The sequence below is a fragment of the Centroberyx gerrardi genome, chromosome 9, assembly GCF_048128805.1.
Source record: "Centroberyx gerrardi isolate f3 chromosome 9, fCenGer3.hap1.cur.20231027, whole genome shotgun sequence".
Taxonomy (NCBI): domain Eukaryota; kingdom Metazoa; phylum Chordata; class Actinopteri; order Beryciformes; family Berycidae; genus Centroberyx; species Centroberyx gerrardi.
In genome coordinates, this window is record NC_136005.1 from 16,312,412 (window position 1) to 16,330,757 (window position 18,346).

General features: G+C 41.0%; 1 protein-coding gene across 1 annotated transcript; it reads right to left on the reverse strand.

The window, feature by feature from the left end:
• Positions 1-184: 184 nt before the first annotated feature.
• Positions 185-18,200, reverse strand: osbpl1a (oxysterol binding protein-like 1A). The gene is made up of 30 exons (XM_078285702.1): positions 17,924-18,200; positions 17,055-17,146; positions 15,968-16,096; positions 15,369-15,454; positions 15,157-15,231; positions 14,894-15,005; positions 14,610-14,695; positions 13,733-13,877; positions 13,155-13,222; positions 13,026-13,070; positions 12,860-12,933; positions 12,649-12,712; positions 12,381-12,482; positions 12,134-12,256; positions 11,917-11,998; positions 11,090-11,196; positions 8,032-8,194; positions 6,780-6,963; positions 5,681-5,756; positions 5,031-5,165; positions 4,655-4,752; positions 4,372-4,554; positions 4,157-4,264; positions 3,804-3,893; positions 2,804-2,930; positions 2,432-2,545; positions 2,117-2,240; positions 1,930-2,020; positions 1,405-1,425; positions 185-881 (listed from the first exon to the last, which is right to left on the reverse strand). The coding sequence occupies exons 3-30, from the start codon at positions 16,089-16,091 to the stop codon at positions 779-781; spliced, it is 2,910 nt and encodes a 969-aa protein (XP_078141828.1). The 5' UTR covers positions 16,092-16,096; positions 17,055-17,146; positions 17,924-18,200; the 3' UTR covers positions 185-778.
• Positions 18,201-18,346: the final 146 nt, after the last annotated feature.

An 18,346-nucleotide genomic window follows, 5' to 3' on the forward strand; every position in this document is an offset into this window, starting at 1 on the left:
TAAAATCTTCAAAAAATTATAATATTAGAAACTCTAACAGTTAGTGATATTGTAGAACCATGTGGTTTCGCATTAAAAAGAAAGATGCCACAAATGAAACTCTCATTCATTCAGACCCCTGGTACTTTTAGATGTGTACTGTTTTTCAAATAGAACATGAAGAAATAATCACAAAACAGCTGTATGTAATATACTCTGTAATCCTGCTGTATGCTGGTTAAAAACACCTCTACAAGGACCTCATCAACAATTAGAATGTTTTTTTTTTAAATATTTTTTGGTAGGCCTTGCAAGCTCATAATTCCCACGTCAACCTCATTTTAACTGGGATTGTGACTGCTAGAGAGTCAGTGGTCACTTTTTGAGTTTAACCCGTTTAAAAAAAAACATGTGAATGATGTGATGAGGCCCCTGAAGGTGGAATTTCAATTTGTGTGAAGTATATATACAGATATACAGATCATTTAGAGTCACAGCACTATTATGGACATTTAAAACAAGACAGATGGACACTAAAACCATGATCCCCTGTGCATGAACCATGCTTTAGTGGCTTAATGCACCTCTACATTATGCTAAAAGTACATTATGAACAGAAAACAATTTGGTCTAAATGTAAATACAAATGCTACATTTCAAAGCAATGTCAAACAGCTTCACATTTTGTAACTATTAAATATCAGTTATTGACATTTTTATGCACAGTATTATCATAACGGATTAAGGCCACACTGTTAAAGTACATTATTTGCATATTGCTTGTCTTTAGAAATGTCCATTAATAAATGTCTGGCAGCTGGCTGTAATTCCTGTCCCAGTATCCGCCAGAAAACAGCCAGTCCTGAGAGCTGTTGTGGGGGTTTTGCCCCTGTTGAAACCACCTGAAAACACAGAGGAGATTATCTTTCAGTAAGAGCTTCTGGCACATCGAGATGCCAGAAAATTAAAATACAGACAACTGAGAGAAAATGAGGAAAGAAGGTAAGGTCAGTTTCATCACATGGTTATGAGTAATCTGCATGGTCAGTGTTGGTGGTGTTGCATTTGATTAAAATGACTAAACTATTGTACTGCCTATGCTGCATAAAAACGGCAAAAAAATGTATTTGGTAAGAAGGCTACTGTAGTATTTGAGTAATTCCATCAAGCGCCAGAAAGTGGAGCTGCCATGCCAGTGATAGTAAGAGCAGATTAATGGTTCAGTGTATTGTGTCCTAATTTCACCTCGACTTAGTGATTCTTTATCATCAGTGATTCTGTATCATATCTCAGCATCAACAGGCACACAGTGATAGAAATGATTCGATTTTAGAGAGTAACAAGTTGTTTAGTATTAATGAGACGGCAGTCTGTGATGACATCACACATGTAAAGCACACCAGTCAAACAGCAAGTAACTCTAACCTTGGGCCGAGGGCAGGGCTCCTTTACATCAAAGCCAGGATGCAACAGAAAAACAAGACAATGTAAGAGAAAGGCTTCAGCATTTCAAAGCAACAAAGTATAAAGCAGTATTGAGAGAGCTGATATAAATGCAGTATCAAAGATTTCAATTACATTCATGCCACAAAGCTTGAAAACGTATTATTGTATATAGTTGTAAATTACATGAAAGCCAGTGCAGCTTCGCAAAACAGGAATATTCTGAGTTGACCAGGTTGACACTTTGTAAATATTAAATATCAATTCTTCCCAGTTTTATGCACACTGTTACCATAATGGATCACGGTCATGGTGTTTAAATGCAATATTTATATATTGCTTCTAATTAGCTGGTCCATTAAAATGCAGTAACAAATACTGTGCTTGCATTTAGATCACAAAGAAAACTTATTTTTGAATAAATTTGCTGATGAGAGCTAGTTGAGTATAGCAATTTAGGGAGGAGAATACTTTTGAAGAGTTGACCAGTTTCATTAACAATCTCACCTCGTCTTCCACTCTTCATCGGTCTTGGAGCGGTTTTTGCGAGCAGCTCTCTGCTTTTCCTCTAGCCTTTTCTTCTCCTCACTTGCGAGATCTACAAGGGGAAAGCATTTCAATAACCTTGCCGAGTTTCAGTCTATAGTGAAAAGATTTAGATTTGCAGATAGAGTATGTTCCTAATAATCAATACCAATATCACCGTTCTCCATGGCTCGTATGTCTGGCCTCAGCCTACAGTCTGTCTTAGGAATGACTCCCTCCATCTCCTTGTGCAGCTCGTTCAGTTGCATTGCAAAGGACGTAAAGCTGTACATCTTCAATTAAAAATAAACAGTTAGTCTCATATATTAAAACACACATCATCAGATACATATAATATCTGCAAAGGCAAAGCATAGCCGATCACCTCCGGGATTTGTATGTTGTGTTTTCTTCATCATGTCTTTGAGACTATGCTTCAATTAAAGCCCATATACAGTATACAATAATCAATAATCAGTCTGACCTCAGTGGAGTTGGCCGGTCTGGGGGCGATCCTCCACAGCAGCTGGCTGCCAGGAATGACTTCCACAGTCTCTGTGTCTGGCAGGGGGATTTCCTCCGTCTCCTCACCTCCACCCTGCACATAAACACACACACACTCACTGCTCAGCTGCAGAAATGACACTGGACTGCCACCACTAAACACTGATGAAGCTCTCTGCGAGATGCTGTGTGTTTGTATTATTGTTATAGTGCGTTACACTGCATCTATTGACTGGTGTAATCGAATTGTGCAGTAAGGATGGAAATTAGGTCTTCTGCTATATTATCATTTTATTTGATGCCTTTGATAGCTTTGAGATGTAAATAAAGTAAAATATGTTAAAGTTCATACCTGTTTGCAGACTTTTTTCTCTTCTGCCCCCTTCTTGTCATTTCTCTTATGTGCTTCCAGTGCAGCAGGATCCATTAAGTACAAACACTCGGTCCACTTCCCATAGAGAGCACAGAGCTTCTTTTTGCTGCGTAAAACACACAAACACATCCTCAGGCCTAAACATCGGATAATGACTTCAGTCCGTTTTCACAACAACAACAACAACTCTTAAACTGACAGAAAGACTGCTTTTGGGTATATAATGGGGATTCTACTTTGCATCAGCTAAAATGGCTGCCATATACTTTAAAAAATGAAAATAATCACAGTTTCATGTGTGGAGAGCGCTTCAGACTTAGCAAGCTTAAAATAAACCTCTGGAATATTCAGCCAAGTGAAATTTTGCCAGGGAAACATTGATTTTCCAAGTCTCATGAGCCAAAGCATTGCTCATTCCTTTGGCAGTATCAAGCATTATATGCCAAAGACAAATTAAGTATTTTTATGAGGGTGTGTAGCTGATAAGTGTGAGTAAATCATGACTGAGATGTGAATGGATGGACCTGCCAACATTGAGTGTACAAACATGTTTTCGCCCATCTGCTTCTATGGCATGCTAGCTCGTCTTTCCCTTGGTTGTGTCTGTTTTAGATTTCATTTAATTTAATTTTCCAACCACGTGTCCTTCAAGAGCTGGCATTCATGACAATTAAGAATGTATTCATAACTAATCTGCCTGGGTAAATTGTTAATTTATGATTTTGTCTATCTTTTGGATACTGATGTCTTGCACTCTGAGGTAGAAATGTGCTCCAGTGGGAAACTGGCTCAAATATTTAAGCTATAGCCAATAGACCTACTTAACTTTGTAGGTCCCGATTCATAAATGAATCATATTTACTGGGGTTCAAATAAGGGAGAAACCCTTATTGTCACAGAGTCAGACAAATTCTTTGAACAACATACATAATTTTCAATATGTGCAGAATATTTATAGGTACTTTAAGGTAAATCATACCTTTTGTCCAGGATATACCCTTCCACCTTGTGCAGTTCTTTGCCAAAAAGGCCGCATGGTTTGAAATTCAAGCAGCACCTTTCTCCAGTTCTAGGCAAAAACAGAAATAACAGAATATCCTTTCACTCTCTACTGTTCCAGTCATACAAAACTTCCTCATTTTTCCAGTCTCTTTTCCTTCTTGTTGGTCAAACTTCCTCAATGTATTTACATCAACTGTGTCAGACTTGGTCTAAATATCCTAAGCTTTAAATCATGATCTTTAAAATAAGTATGGTGTCCAATATATGCCACAAAAATCTACCTAAACAAGTATTCCCAGAAGTAGAAGGGTTTATTTTTTGTCCTCTTACTTGTGGTTAATCACCTCCACATTTCCATACTGCTCAATCCACAGCTGGCCCACAATAATATTGTGAACACAGCATGTAGGGTTTGTCCATGTGTAGGCTTCATTGTGCCTGTAGAAAAAAAGACACAGTGACTTGAGTAGAGCAAGCAAAATGATAATAATGTTAATGTAAAAAATGGTCAGTAATGTTAATTTGTATCAGCTTGAAGGCCATACTTGGGCAGCTCCAGTGTGATGATGCCTTTCGGCTCAGCCTCCACACTTTTGCCCCAGAACTTGAGTTTGGGGTAGATGGAGCCGTGGAAGACAAAGTCTTTCTTCAGGCCCTCGGCGTGGAAGGCGCTGACTGGAGGATGGTGGCTCACCTGCTCCGATATCAGCCTGAAGCCCAGGTCCTCTCTGGGAGCAAGTGCACACATGTGATGTATGTTTGGTTGAGTCCGTTAAGTGAATGTAAATATTCAGTGTTGACTACATGTTATAGGACATTCCCTCTCACCTGACCAGTTCATAGGTTTCTCCCAGCAGCGGGTTGAAGGGTTTCCCTGTCCGCTCCCACTGGGAGGCCACAGCGGACACAGCAAACGCAGCCACACACTGCCAATGTCAAACAAATACACACTCAAAATCATACATTAACTCAAAATGAAAGGTAAAATCCACTCAGAATAGTAAAAAAAACAACAAAACAAAGCAAAAAAAAAATCTGTTATGTAATTGTGAATGGATAAACGCTTCCCGCACACTATTTATATTTACAAGACCTCCATCTGGCATTCATCTTAGTGTAATTGTAACGTCAACACTATTTTGACCTGAGAAATTGGATGACTGGGTGTCAACATAACATTTCCCAGATAAAACGGAGCGTATACCTTCATCCTGTCAATGGAGTCTGTGGAGGCGTTGGCCTGGTGGATGAGGTAAGTGTGCTCCATGTACTCCGTCAGGCGCTGCAAGAAGCTGAGGGGCTCATTGAAAATCACAGGCATTGTAATCTTGGAGAGTTCCTGAAAGAGAAAGGAAGTGCAATTGAGGGTGGAGGACACATTAGAGAGAGAAAATAAAGTCACTTCACAATGCGATCGCTCTATGTAATTTTCACGCTTGATGTTGAACAGACAGCGTGGAATTTGGTCACAAGATGTCCCATATTGTGGCACAAGATCACAAAGTTAAAGCAGCAAAGGATGAATAAAAAGGTCTTGTGTGTTGAATTTAAAAATCACATATGGCAGGCATCCTTCTCTAATATCTTATGGAGCCAAAAGAAACACAACTTTAGAAAATATATGATTAGTGTGAATACGGCGGTCCGTACACCCTCCACATTCCATATCAGGATTATAACGTGCTGAACCCTTTCATGCCTTCAGCCGGCAGTACAGAAAAGCACACAGTGAGACATGCTATTCAGCACATTACATACATATTTTCCAACATGCTGTTCATTAAAATGGTTTGGAGAAAGACAGTATATCATCATCATTTGCCACTTTACAGTCATCTATCAGTGAAAACTCACCATTCCAATGCACTTCCTCAGGATACTCCAAATGCTAAAGTCATTTCTTGAAAACATAGGCGCAGGTAAGCTGGACCTGAGACGACACACACACACACACACACACACACACACACACACACACACACAGAGAGACAAATTTGCATTACTTCTATAAGGCTTTGTAAGTTGTATCGACTTTGTGCCACTGCTACTAAAATAGCCACATTTCATTAGATTAAATGTGCCAGACATGCCGCGGTCATATCTTATTCAAGCGAATATAGTCTTCAGGCCACAACAAAAGCCCTTAGTGTAGTTTCAGGCACAGGTAACAATGACAAATTGGACCAAAGCCCAGAGAGACAATCAACACCAATATACAAGGCGTCCAGCAGAACTAGGAACAATCCTGCAGTAACTGTTTGACAGGAGTTAACTCATTTCTAATAGATTTAGAGGAGCAGCCAAGTGGAACTATTTTATCCACTTTAAAGTTTTAAAGGTTGAAGTTTGGATGGTTTCTCTAAATTGGAGGAGCAATAGCAAATAAGACATTGAAAAAATAAAACAACAGAGTTAAAAAAAAACAACAAGTATTAAAACTGATATCCATCTAAAAAGTGTGAACTCCACTCCACAGCCTGAAGGGATTAGTCAACGTCGGATCGTACTGCGGTCCGATTATTGCATTACACTGTGACCACATCAATATTTAACAGGTCCAACACAGAGCTCAGTCCTTTCAATACAAGCCATTCTCTTGCCTTCACCAGGCTGGCCCTCTCTCTAAATTATTCACACTCTGAACTGGCAAGACCTGAGAGAACATATGAAAATCAAAATAAAGCTCAGTCAGAAAACAGAACTGTCAGGGCAAGAGCAGGATAGAGAGAACATTAAAACAAAACACTCAGAGAGGTGATACATTAGTCAAAAGGGGCAAAAACAGAAGCTGAACCTTTGGATTTAAAATATAACGGCTCTAAAAAACATCAAACACACTGATGTGAGGAGACGAGCCCTTTTTTGAATTTGTTTCTGTTTTGATGCGAGGTGGATAAAAGCAGGGTGTCAGCGGTCCATTTGGGAAATTGTAGGGTCGTACAGCACCGCTGACCTATGCTCTGGGATCCCATTGGGCTGAGTCTCCTCCTCGTTGCCATGGTGATCCTCTTGTGACATGCTGGTGGGGTTGCTGCGATTGCTGCTTAACAGGACAGAGCCTTCCTCCTCCTCGTCTTCCTCAAAGGAATGGCTGGCCACCGTCTCAAAGCCGCTCAGGGAGTGGTCCGAGTCCGATTCTGAGAGACACGGGAGAGAGAGACAGAGCAGGGCGTCTGCAGGTGTCAGAAATATCGATTTCACACTTTTTAAGCCGTTTTGAATACCTGGAAATGTATTTAGGACCAATTTAAAAACCAAAATTAAGAAATAAAAGTTCTGAAACAATAAATGGGCAGTATAAGGAAAAAGGCACCAGGAAATTAATTATATTAATTAGCATATTCTACTACAAACTCCAAAACTTCACTACAAACTTAGTACATCTCTGTGTTAAGAGTGGACATGCAATGCAAAGAAAATATAAAAGGAGAAATGAGATCTACTACTGTTAAGGCCTTAGATTTAAATAATGCAAGACTTTTCTAACCCATGGATACCTTGCGTAGTTTAGTGGCGAGCCAGTGTACACACATGCATGACAGCAGTAGGAATAATAGATTTATGTCACTGATCAATCATTACCATATTCATTATCATGCTCAGTAATAGATCCATACTCATAACAACTATGAATATAGATCTACCATATGAGTATGGATCTATCATTAGTGTTTAATTTAATTTAACCTTGACATATCCAGGCAGTCCAATCCAATTAGTTTTTCTTTTCCAAGAGAGAACTGGGTACGTAAGGCATCCAGCAACAAATTAGATCAAAAATAAACAGAAGTCCTTTCAAGACTTACTAATGAAGTTTGAATACACAGTTAATAAGAAAAAATGAGTACATTCCAAAAATTTTCCTGCAGAATTTCTGTAGATCAAAGTTGTGTAGCCGTTGTGAAAGCAGTCACTGGGAATCAATCAGGCCCATTTTTATTTCACTATCATGCAGGTTTTCCACACAAAAAAATCAATCACAATCATTCGTGTGAAAAGGCTTCAAGTTATTTTAACACAACAGGTAAACACTTAAGCTCATGACACGCTTGAGTCGGACGTACCAAAGCAATTCCCCACCAGGAAAAAGAGTTCCAGCGCCCTACAGGTGAATGACAGAGCGTGGGATGTGTGAGCGGAGCTTGTCACAAAACCTCCTGCATCAATCCCCCAAATCCAGTCCTGTTTGACAACTGTCAACTCACCAGACACAGCGTCGTAGAACTCATCCTCGCTCAGCGCGCTGCGTGGTGAAGATCCCTTGACGACGGATTGCTCAAGTTCGTGATGCTCTGTAGCCAGAGTCTGCAGCGCTTCAGACAGGATCTTATTCTTCTCTACCTCCTGCTCCAATTTCAGACTGCGCACCTGAGCACACCGCGCACACACACACGCACGTACACACACACACACACACACACACACACACACACACACACACACACACACGACACACAATGAGCAGGCAAATCACACATAAAAACACATCAGCCCAACTGAATTTGATGACAGATAATTGTAGATGAGAAATAAAACCATGGTTACCAACATTTTATTCCAAGGCTATTTTCAAACAAAACAGTGCATGATTGTCAGAGAAACTGAGTCAGACCAGCAGTGTTGCTCTGAACTGAGCCTGGACAGCAATAGGTCAGTAAATACACAGCATAGTGACTGGCTGATCGCCCCCCTGCTCAGTCCTCTGATCAGCAGACCCAGAAGCAGACAATGCTGAGCGGGACGAGCCATGTTTATCTGTAATGCAGGACAGCTGCCTCGAAGCCGCTGTCTCAAATGGCTTGCCAGAGAACATGATTCCCATGGAGGAGAAGAGATCAAATGACGGTAATGGACTGGGATATAAACAATTAGCCAAACCTCCCTTTTAGGCGACGCATTATTGTGTATAATTTGAAGATGTGCTCATTTTTCAAACGCTCCTTTCCCCAAATATTACTTCAGCGCTTCCATCAACATATTTTCACTCGGCTGATAATGCGTGAACGCGAAGATAGGAGACCGAAGAAAGAGGCCAGGTTTCATTTAGGACTTCACCCATGTCGAAGATACAGGAAAGGCCTACTTTATGGATGATTTCTACCCAAGACAGTAAGACAAGAAATGGTACCGTTGAGTGGGGAAAAAGAGGTTTATAATAATGACAAGGTCCCACCACCTGCAGATGAATCACAAACAAGAGACTATATTGAACCCAAGGGATAAGTTATTTTTGCTTGGCCCCCTCCACCGCCTCCTGGAACCGGTTAAGGATTCAATATTTTGCTCAAGGACACTTCAGCAGAGCAGACGCTTGCTGTCACAGGGGATTGAACCCAGATCGGTCTCCCTGCTGCCCGTAAAGTTTCACTATGAGCCTGTTTCAGTCTGTGTAACATTATGTGGGTCTCACACAGGCCGAGATACGCACATTTGAGCTGTTCCTATTGAGACTAGGCCTATTCAACGTGCGCATTGAGATTTTGTGTGCCCTTTCCCTTGCGTACGGGATGCCAACTGTGTGATCTGGCTCTGCATATCAGCACAGCTGAATGATCGAGGCCCGTGTGCCCATGTGCAAATGCTGGCTGCGCCGGGTGTCCATTAAACTGAGCACATTCAAATGATTTCTTGGCACCTTCCGCGCGTCCTGGTGCTGCCGTCTCTTCAGATGATCTCTTAGAAATTCAACTGACTGGTGTGCGAGATGAAGCTGTGTGAGTGTGTGTGTGGGTCGGAGGAAAACGAAGAGACGTGCAGAAAAATACATTCCAAGCATTCCAGGATTTAGTGGACTGAGATCATCGTGTTTTTTAACATTTAATGATTTTAATGGTACTGGTTATGGCTTCAAATTTTTGTGACTCAACAATTCATATCCCATTGGATGTCTTTCGCATTTATTAGTGTGCAAATTTCTTGTTTTAGATGAGGAAATCGATGGGAGCTCGACATATTGCAGGGTTTTGTGTGCATAAAGAAAGGCATGTATAAACGGGCTGAATCTGTGTATCATAATGTGAAGGTGAACATTCCTTGATTTGCATATTCAACACCTTTAGTGTGCATCTTGCCGCTGATCCTCTTGTCTTATTATTCATTTCAGTTGCAATGAACTGCATTGAAACACTCTGGTGCATCAAAAGCAGCATTAAAAATCAATGAACAGTGATTAACCAGTGGATGATTCTCATTCTGATGTGTTGCTCTGAATGAAATTGAATGGTTCAGTATGTGCCAGTATTCTACAATTAGTAATTGTGGAAACTAAAATTGTGATACACGATTATACAAAATTAAGTGTGAAGCCCTAGCAATACATATGTGGAAACTGCCCTCTATGCATACACAAATACACAAACAAATACTTCCGCACATGCAAATGGACACATATGCACTGATCAATCAATTCCACTGTATGAACTGTATCAATCAAGACCTCAGTATTACAGCTTCCTTTGACTGCAGCTGTGTCTGATAGCTTGTAAACCAGAGCGCTGCCGGGCCGGATGCTATTACAGTGAAATCATGCGGGGTCAATGGTGTTTGCCTCAGTGTTTACATTTACTTTACCAATGCCATTTCTTCACCTGCATGCTGAACACCTGAGAGTGTCCAGCATTTTGTCCAGATTACCAGGCCATTCAGGAGTTCACATGCATCAGTAAACCTCAAGATGCCACAGCCTTCTGGACTAAACATTGGAAATGGACGCTGTTATGTAAAACACTTTGTTATGTAAAGCACTATGTAGATAAATGCAATATGAATAAAGCTTATTATTAATATTATTATTGTAATTATTATTACATTATTGCAACACAGGGTGGGTTCTGGTTGCGAGCTACAACCAGCTGTGGCATCCAGTTTTCTGGCATGGTATAATTTATCCATTGAATCCATCCATTATAATCAAATCCATTGAATCACACACAAAAAAATCCATCTGACAGCTTATAATCATTGCGCTTGAATGACAGGCTTTCATAAGATAGTGTGAATTGTGCCCGCAGTTCTTTATGAAATATGGAATTTTTCAAGGCAATGTGATTCTTCTTACATAACAAACACACAAAACACCACTGATAACAGCTTTCCTGTTGATTGCAGCATTTATATTCTGCATGTTTTTGTTTACCTGTGTTGCAACAAGTTCTGGGGAATAAATTGCTGGTAATGTACTGATAGAATAGATAAAAAAAAATGAGACAGCTCAGGCAAAGGCATTCGCACAGAGGCAATCTGCCCTGGAGAAGTGACACTTACCCCTTCCTGTCTGGAGAAGAGGCCGAGACAGACGCTCAGATTGGAACTGGTCTCGCTTGACAACTCACACACCTCCTGCATTTTCTGTAATATGGTGGATGGAAACCCTGACGGGACAAACAAGGACACAACATTTGTTGATGAGGGAAAGCTGGTGCCAAATAATTTGCTGCAATGCAAAATATCACACGTTCTCACCACTCGATATTTACTTGTAGAGTGAAACAAGATGCTAAAGAAGCAGAAAGACAAACTGCAGTTAACTCGAAGATAAACTTATGTGTTTTCTTAATGTGTTAATGTGTTTTCTATTTAATGTTCTCAGAAAAGCTACAAACAGCAACAGGCCAGATACAGAGGTCTAAATCAGTGGTTGTCAACCTGGGGGTTGGGACCCCCCAGGTGGTCGTGAGATCATTTTGGGGGGGGGGGGTCGCAAGATACTGAATAGTTTTCAGCCTCTAGACCTCCTCTGATAATGAATCAAATTAAACCTGAAAAGAGAAAATCACTCTGCATGTTTGTCATGGGGGTCGCGAATAGACATCGCTTTGTTTTAAAGGGTCACGAGCCAAAAAGGTAGAGAACCACTGGTCTAAATGACAGGAACCTTAATAATATGGATTCAGACATATTCTATCAATATTGTGCATTTAAAGTTCCTTGTTAATGTGTGTAGCTGTAATTACAAGGTTTCCATTTCTATTCTTAAGCGGCTCATATTAGTGAGGTTCTACATCTGTTATGTATATTACGTCATTTACCCCCCAAAAAAAGAAAAGACAAGAAAAAAACATCACAACTGACAATGAAATAAAAGGTTTTACTTTCTTCAAGCCCGTCATTTTTCACCATGGACAGGAAAGCTGCCACCTCCTTCTCCAGTCGTTTACGGCTGGCCTCAGCTGCCTGGATCCAGAGAGACACAGGGGCAGAGCGGATGAACAAACAGCACAGGATGGGACGTCTGGGGGCATCCGAGTACAGTGAAAACACTATAATTATGTTGACGTATTAATTATAGATTTTTTTGTTCGCTGCCACCTGTAGTGAGTCTGTGAGTTCCCCGAGTGAGATCACCTCCTCTTCCTCCTCCTCGCTGCCCTGATCTTGGGAGCAGTAGTGTGTGCTGTAGGCAGAGTGGTCCTCCAGCGCATCCAGCCAAGCCTGCAGGACAGTAACATCTTTTCACTCATGTCATTAGGAAAACCAAACATGACAGCAAGGATACCGAACTGATCTAGTAGAAAAAGGCACTTGAGATTAGAGCCAGAAAAAGAAAGACTCTCACTTTTCTTGTTGCCTCTGGGTCATTTTTGGGTGAAACTTTGAAGTGATGCACGCTGTCGTCAAAGCACTTGAGGGTAAAAAAGCAGTTATCTCTCGCTCTGATCTGGAAAGCAAAACCTAAAGATTAAAAAGAGCATTGCAGCTTGTGGGAGTGCTGACATCTTGGTCTGAATCTGGGTCAGGAGAGCAAGAATCTTTAATACTATATCTTTTATCACCTTGTTAACACAACAGTCGAAAAGGAGTATCATTTTGAAATCTTGGCTTACCAAACAGTGAGCCTGTGTCAGGGATTTACAGCCTTGCCTTCTGATATTGGCAGCTGCATCTGACCTTCAGATATATATGTATATATGAGAGAGAGAGGGAGAGAGAGAGAGAGAGACAGAGAGAGAGAGAGAGAGAGAGAGAGAGAGTTTTCTAAGACATCTTTCCATAATCTGTGTGAAAAATGTTTAAACAAGTAGTGCTGGTACCTACTGTTTAGAATACCAGGACAAAACCCCGTCCTGCAGGACGACCCAGTAGGAGCGCCAGCCGAAGAATCTGGAGGTCTGCGGGACGAACCAGAAGATCAGAATGAGCGTTCTCCTTCTCAGTGGTTTCTATCGTGTGTTATTTAATAATCATGGCCACACTCTACTACCTTCCAGAGGAGTCCTTCAAATGTCTTGACGTGGCGGGTCATACCCTGTGACGGACAGAGATTAGGAACATGAATAAAATATAAAACACATAACTTTGGGAAGGACACGATCAGCACTAAAGCACTCACTCGATGGACGTTGACTTCAAGGACCTGCTTCATCACTGTATCGTTGGCCAGGTCGAACACAGTCTGGCCTGGGAGATATTGACACAAAACGATTGGTGTTTTAGTACAACAGAAAACACTGATATGGAGGCAAAACATATGACTTGACCCCTAAAGGCTGATAGCAACGATTTGTATCTATCAAGGTTGTGAAACTGAAGTCTGGAACTTCTTTTTACCATCTGAACATGACACCTGAACCTGACATTTCATAACAAGAATCGCTTAAACAAACCAAGACAATGTGTACGGTTTCTCCCACTTTCCTTGCCCTTAAAGGTAAAAAAAGAGACAAAAACTCCAAACTCCAAGAACACAGAAAAACAAAACAGAAAGCAAAGGCGCAAATTTTCAAGCTGCTAACCGACTACTCTCAGCTCTGTTTTTTCTACTCCCAGGAACTTAGTTTTACTGCTGTGCAACAAGGCAAAATTAGCTTGCCGGACATTCTGTCATGAAGCCCTGGGAACTAATGGGGCCTCGGTGATTTTAACAGCAGAAGTCACTCTCGACAGATGGCTCCGGCTGATGAGTTTTACCATTCTTGTTCTTGGTAATTGGGCTGGCCCCGCTCTTGAGCAGCTTCAGGGCACATTGCTTCTGGCCTCGGTAGGCTGCACAGTGGAGCGGAGTGTTACCCAGCAGATCAGTGCAGTTGATGTCTGGTGGCTTCTTCTTGTTGAGCTAGAACGAACAGAGAAGAAAGAAAGAGCCATAAATCCTGTCTCTAGACTCAGAGTAACTGGCTGGGCCTAAGTGTCCTGAAGGTGTTTGGTATTCCTCTAAGCATTAAAGCATGAACGCGGCTGTGCCCGGCTGACATTTTGGCTGAATTAGCCGAACTGCGAGCGGAGGAACCAAGTGGAAACTTTGATTCCTCGCTCTCAGTCCAGGATTTGGCGTAGCTACAGCTCACACGGTGTGACTGCCACGACTTCCCAAGGCTTTACTTCTTACTGTGTTTATTCTGTGTATTTTGTTTATGTTTGTTTATGTTCCATTTTGTTATCAAGCCACTGCACGCCTGACCGTCCAGGAAGGGGGATCTCTCTCTCTCTCTCTGTGATGCCCTTCCCAAGGTTTCTTCTATTTTTTTCCCAATGAGATTTGAGTTTGGGTTTTTCCTTGTTCTCATTGAGAGTCTAAGGTTTGCTGGTTGACGTTTTTGATTTCATTTATGTTTTCATAATGTGGGTGTTGTGAAGCCCTTTGAGACTGTGACTGTGATTAAAGGCTATACAAATAAACCTGACTTGACAAGTATGCTAGACAATTTATAGCTGACAAGTACAGACATACACACACACACCCCTTTTGGCCCATTACACTGACTACAGAAATCAGCCCATTGCAGCTGTATTCAGTTGTTAGCCGAAAACTGAGAGCAAAGACAACAAACCAGAGTGTGTCACTAACCAGCTGAGTCAGAGTTGAAAGATCTCCTTCTCTCGCGGCTTCCAAAAGTTGTTCCTCCAGTTTCCTCTCCTCTGTTCTCTCAGCCGCTGACACCAGCAAAAGGATGTGATTTCAAAGAAATAATTTGAGATGATTTATAAGGATTAATACATGTTATATAAATATATTGTATGAATTGTATGTCACTCTGATTAAACATTAAACAAACAATATATTCATGGAGATTGACAAATTCAGTTTTCCATGACATCTCTTAGATGACAACACGTCTCTCAGTCTCTCACCTTCTAACATGCTTCTGATCTCTGCATTTTGAGTGACATCTTTGGGAATCTGTGCTGTCCCATTGATGACAGTAGCACATGCATCAAAGCGCAGCAGCAGCATGACAACCTCCTGATCAATACGTGATTGAGTGATTGATTGATTCAACGAGTGGATGAAAAAATACATGCACAAAATCATACTCATCAAAACAAGAAAGCATTAAGTGACAACGTTAATAAACTTAAAATCAGAGAATAAAATTCAGGAAACATAAAGGTACCTTTCGTCCTGTGAAGGCAGCTTTGTGCAGTGGCATGTCTCCCATGTTATTGGGCAAGTTGGCGTCTGCTCCTGCCTGCAGTATGTATGCAACACACAACACACACACACACACACACACACACACACATTACCCCTGCAGTTATTCAAAACCTACAGAGTGCCAATAAAAATCTCAAATCTCTGTTAATTTACAGCAAAAAGACACCATACCTTAAGCAGTTCCTCCACTACATCTTTGTGTCCAAAGTAACAGGCCAAGTGAAGCGGAGTCCATCCCAGGTTGGACTTGCTCTTACCTGAACACAGATCACATGTTACACAAATACAGCAATTCAACCATCACCAGTGGATTCTAGCTCACACCGACACTAGGGATGGGACAAAATTACACAGTTACGCAGTACAAAAATGTGACAATATGCATCGTGCGGCAGAAAAATGAATCGCGATATTAGCTTCATTTTACTCTGCTGTATGAAATCACAAATGAGACGGCTCGCCCATCGCAATTTCACAAGCTCTCCATCCACATTATATTATTTGCACTTTGTAATGCCATTTTTAAATTGTTGTTTTCATTCTAGCAAGCCAATGCCAAGATCTGTGGCTCAGAAATAAACATATTCCTGCACAGTCAGACTTTGCTGTCATTGAACTTTTATTTATTACATCGTATCCTGGTTGTATCGAATCGTGAACCCCACATCGCGTATCGAATCGTATCGTGAGATAAGCATATCCTCCCATCCCTAACCAACACACTTTTATTATTATTATTATTGTTATTCCCATCTGGTAGCGATGTGCACCTTTGCAGTTGATGTTGATCTGCGTCTCTTCCTTAATCGTGGACATGAGGAGCCTCTGAATCCCGGGCAAGTCTCCATTCCTGGCGTGACGCAGGAACTGTTCCTCCGGCTCCAGCTCCTCCATAGACCCTGCACAGCAAACACATCAACAGCAAGGGAAAAAAAACAAAAAAAACTTTGTGTTTTATATATACATTTTTTACTTTTAATTAATCAATGATGCATTGAGTGTTTGAAAACAACCCTGCAGGTGTTTGTGGTTTAGTTCATTTTGAATCATCATTAGAGCTCAGTGACAGCGCCTAGAGAAAGCTGATGAGCTTATGCTTTTATCAGCAGCATCACGTTTGCTGTTCTCTAGAGGCGACGTTAGGGGAGCTTTCTAAAGTATTTCAACAGATTTAAAACTTTAGAAGCAAGGATACATGACTCGGGAGAACACGTTTGTCTCCCAATTAAAGTGACTCCTGAAACCTCTCAAAAGTGAAGTCTGTTTTGGAGAGGTTGTTGGGGCTCGTGTTGCCTGAGAACACATCACCTCTAATTGCTTAAGCCACATAGGAAAAGGTCACAAGAGCTTGTGTTGTCAGAGGATGAGGAAATTTCAAAACAACTGTCAGAAGGGGAGAAGGAGGAAATCATAATCGTTGGCAGTCACCAGACTAGCCTCTAATCTTCTTGCACTGTCTTTTTATCTATGTCTTTATTTTTATTTTATTTATGTAAAGCACTTTGAATTGCCGTTGTGTATGAAATGTGCTATATAAATAAACTTGCCTCGCCTTGCCTTGCCTTGCAGGAAGGAAAAAGTCACCCCCTCTCTCCTCTATGCAGCGTAAATCCACATGACGTTCGGCATTTGCAGTGAAAATGCTGGTATGCGGCAAGAAAAAAGCTTGCTGTCCGTAATGTCATGGAATGTCATGTGACTATTGGGAAAGATTAATGGACCACATCAATAAGAAAGTGACAAAGCAGGCTGGGTCGTGCCGTGCCCTGAATATCTCCGAGGCTTTGAGAAGACAGAGGGTTTACTGGCACAGAAACAGGTTTACCTGGGATTCAAAAGCATGTGACAGTTATTCACAGTTACTCAGCTGGTCTTTCTACTGCTGGCTTCAATCTCTGGGCTCCAGTTAGTTATAGTAGACCCACAATCTCCTCAAATCCCCTGTGATACTGTGTAATGGCATGTTTAACGTAATCAGATTACATTACGGCATGAACTTTATTTAATCTTATTTTATTCATAGACTTGCTTTCATGTAGCTAATGTCTTTTTTTTTTTTTTCCCAACTTTTCAATCTTGTGTTGGCTGTGTTTTAATTTCATTTCATTTATAATTTATCTTTTATACCCAGTTTCTCTTTTGAATGTGTTTCTCACTGTTATTTCTTCTTCATACAATTTACTATTCATGTGTTTTATTCCTTTTAATAAAGTACTTTGTAAACTCTGATTTTAGGCAAGTGTTGTACAAAGAGACTTAGTTTAATTTAGTACTTTGATTTCCCTTTCTCATTTTCAAGCTGTAATGCTGAAGACTATAAAGAGCCTAAAGTGCTGAGCAGCAGAGTCTGGAGATGGTGGTCAAGATTGCAGCTTGTCTTGTGACTTCCTTTATATCTTCCATTTCCAGGTTTTTACAAAGAACACAGTAAAGTGAATCTACTCTAGACTGAGTGAGGATTTGCAGTTTGGAAGCTTCAAGTCCCTGTTAAATACAATTCACACCATTTCTTTTCATAGCCTACACATTGACACTAGTAGGCTGAATTTGTAGTGTAAAATCAACATGAAGTGATGTCAGGTTAGTATCAAATAATTACTACAAATTAGTGGCATAAGGCAAGAAACTGATTGGGCCTTTCATTTTTCAGGCAAACCTTGAATGGATAATTACAATTCAGTGGTAATGTAGAGCAAACAGGGGAACACAGTCTGCCAGGCACTTACTGATTAAACTCGGGGAATCCTAGACAGAAAAATCCTATTCAGCCCGGAGACAGACAACTGCTCTCACATTGTCTCCTGTTGAGGTGGTTGAAGAGGTCGGCATGTGATTTTCTGAGCCCCCTGAGGCGTTTTCCTCCTCCTCCTCTACTTGATTAGAAACAACCGCACGGCCGGCAGGTCGCCTTCATCCTCCGAAACAACATCACTCTCATGCGAGCTGCGTTTCAGGCTTATCTTTTAAACCGACGTGAACCGGTGGAGCAAAAAAGCGCGTCACACACACACCTCTGTTTTCTGTTTACACTGATATCAGCTGATCTTTGCACTGCGGAACTCGCCTGGGCCAGACTCTTGTACGTTTCAAAATAAAAGCCCCATGTCTCGTTTTTAAAATAAATCTTTGTAAATCAATTATTTTGATAT

Coding starts and splice junctions, on each gene's coding strand:
- osbpl1a (XM_078285702.1), bottom strand. CDS start 16,091: ATGGAGGAGCTGGAGCCGGAGGAACAGTTCCTGCGTCACGCCAGGAAT. Junction 11,999..12,133: donor AACTCACAGACTCACTACAG/GTGGCAGCGAAC, acceptor CTCTGGATCCAG/GCAGCTGAGGCCAGCCGTAA. Junction 2,021..2,116: donor CATGGAGAACGGTGATATTG/GTATTGATTATT, acceptor TTCCCCTTGTAG/ATCTCGCAAGTGAGGAGAAG.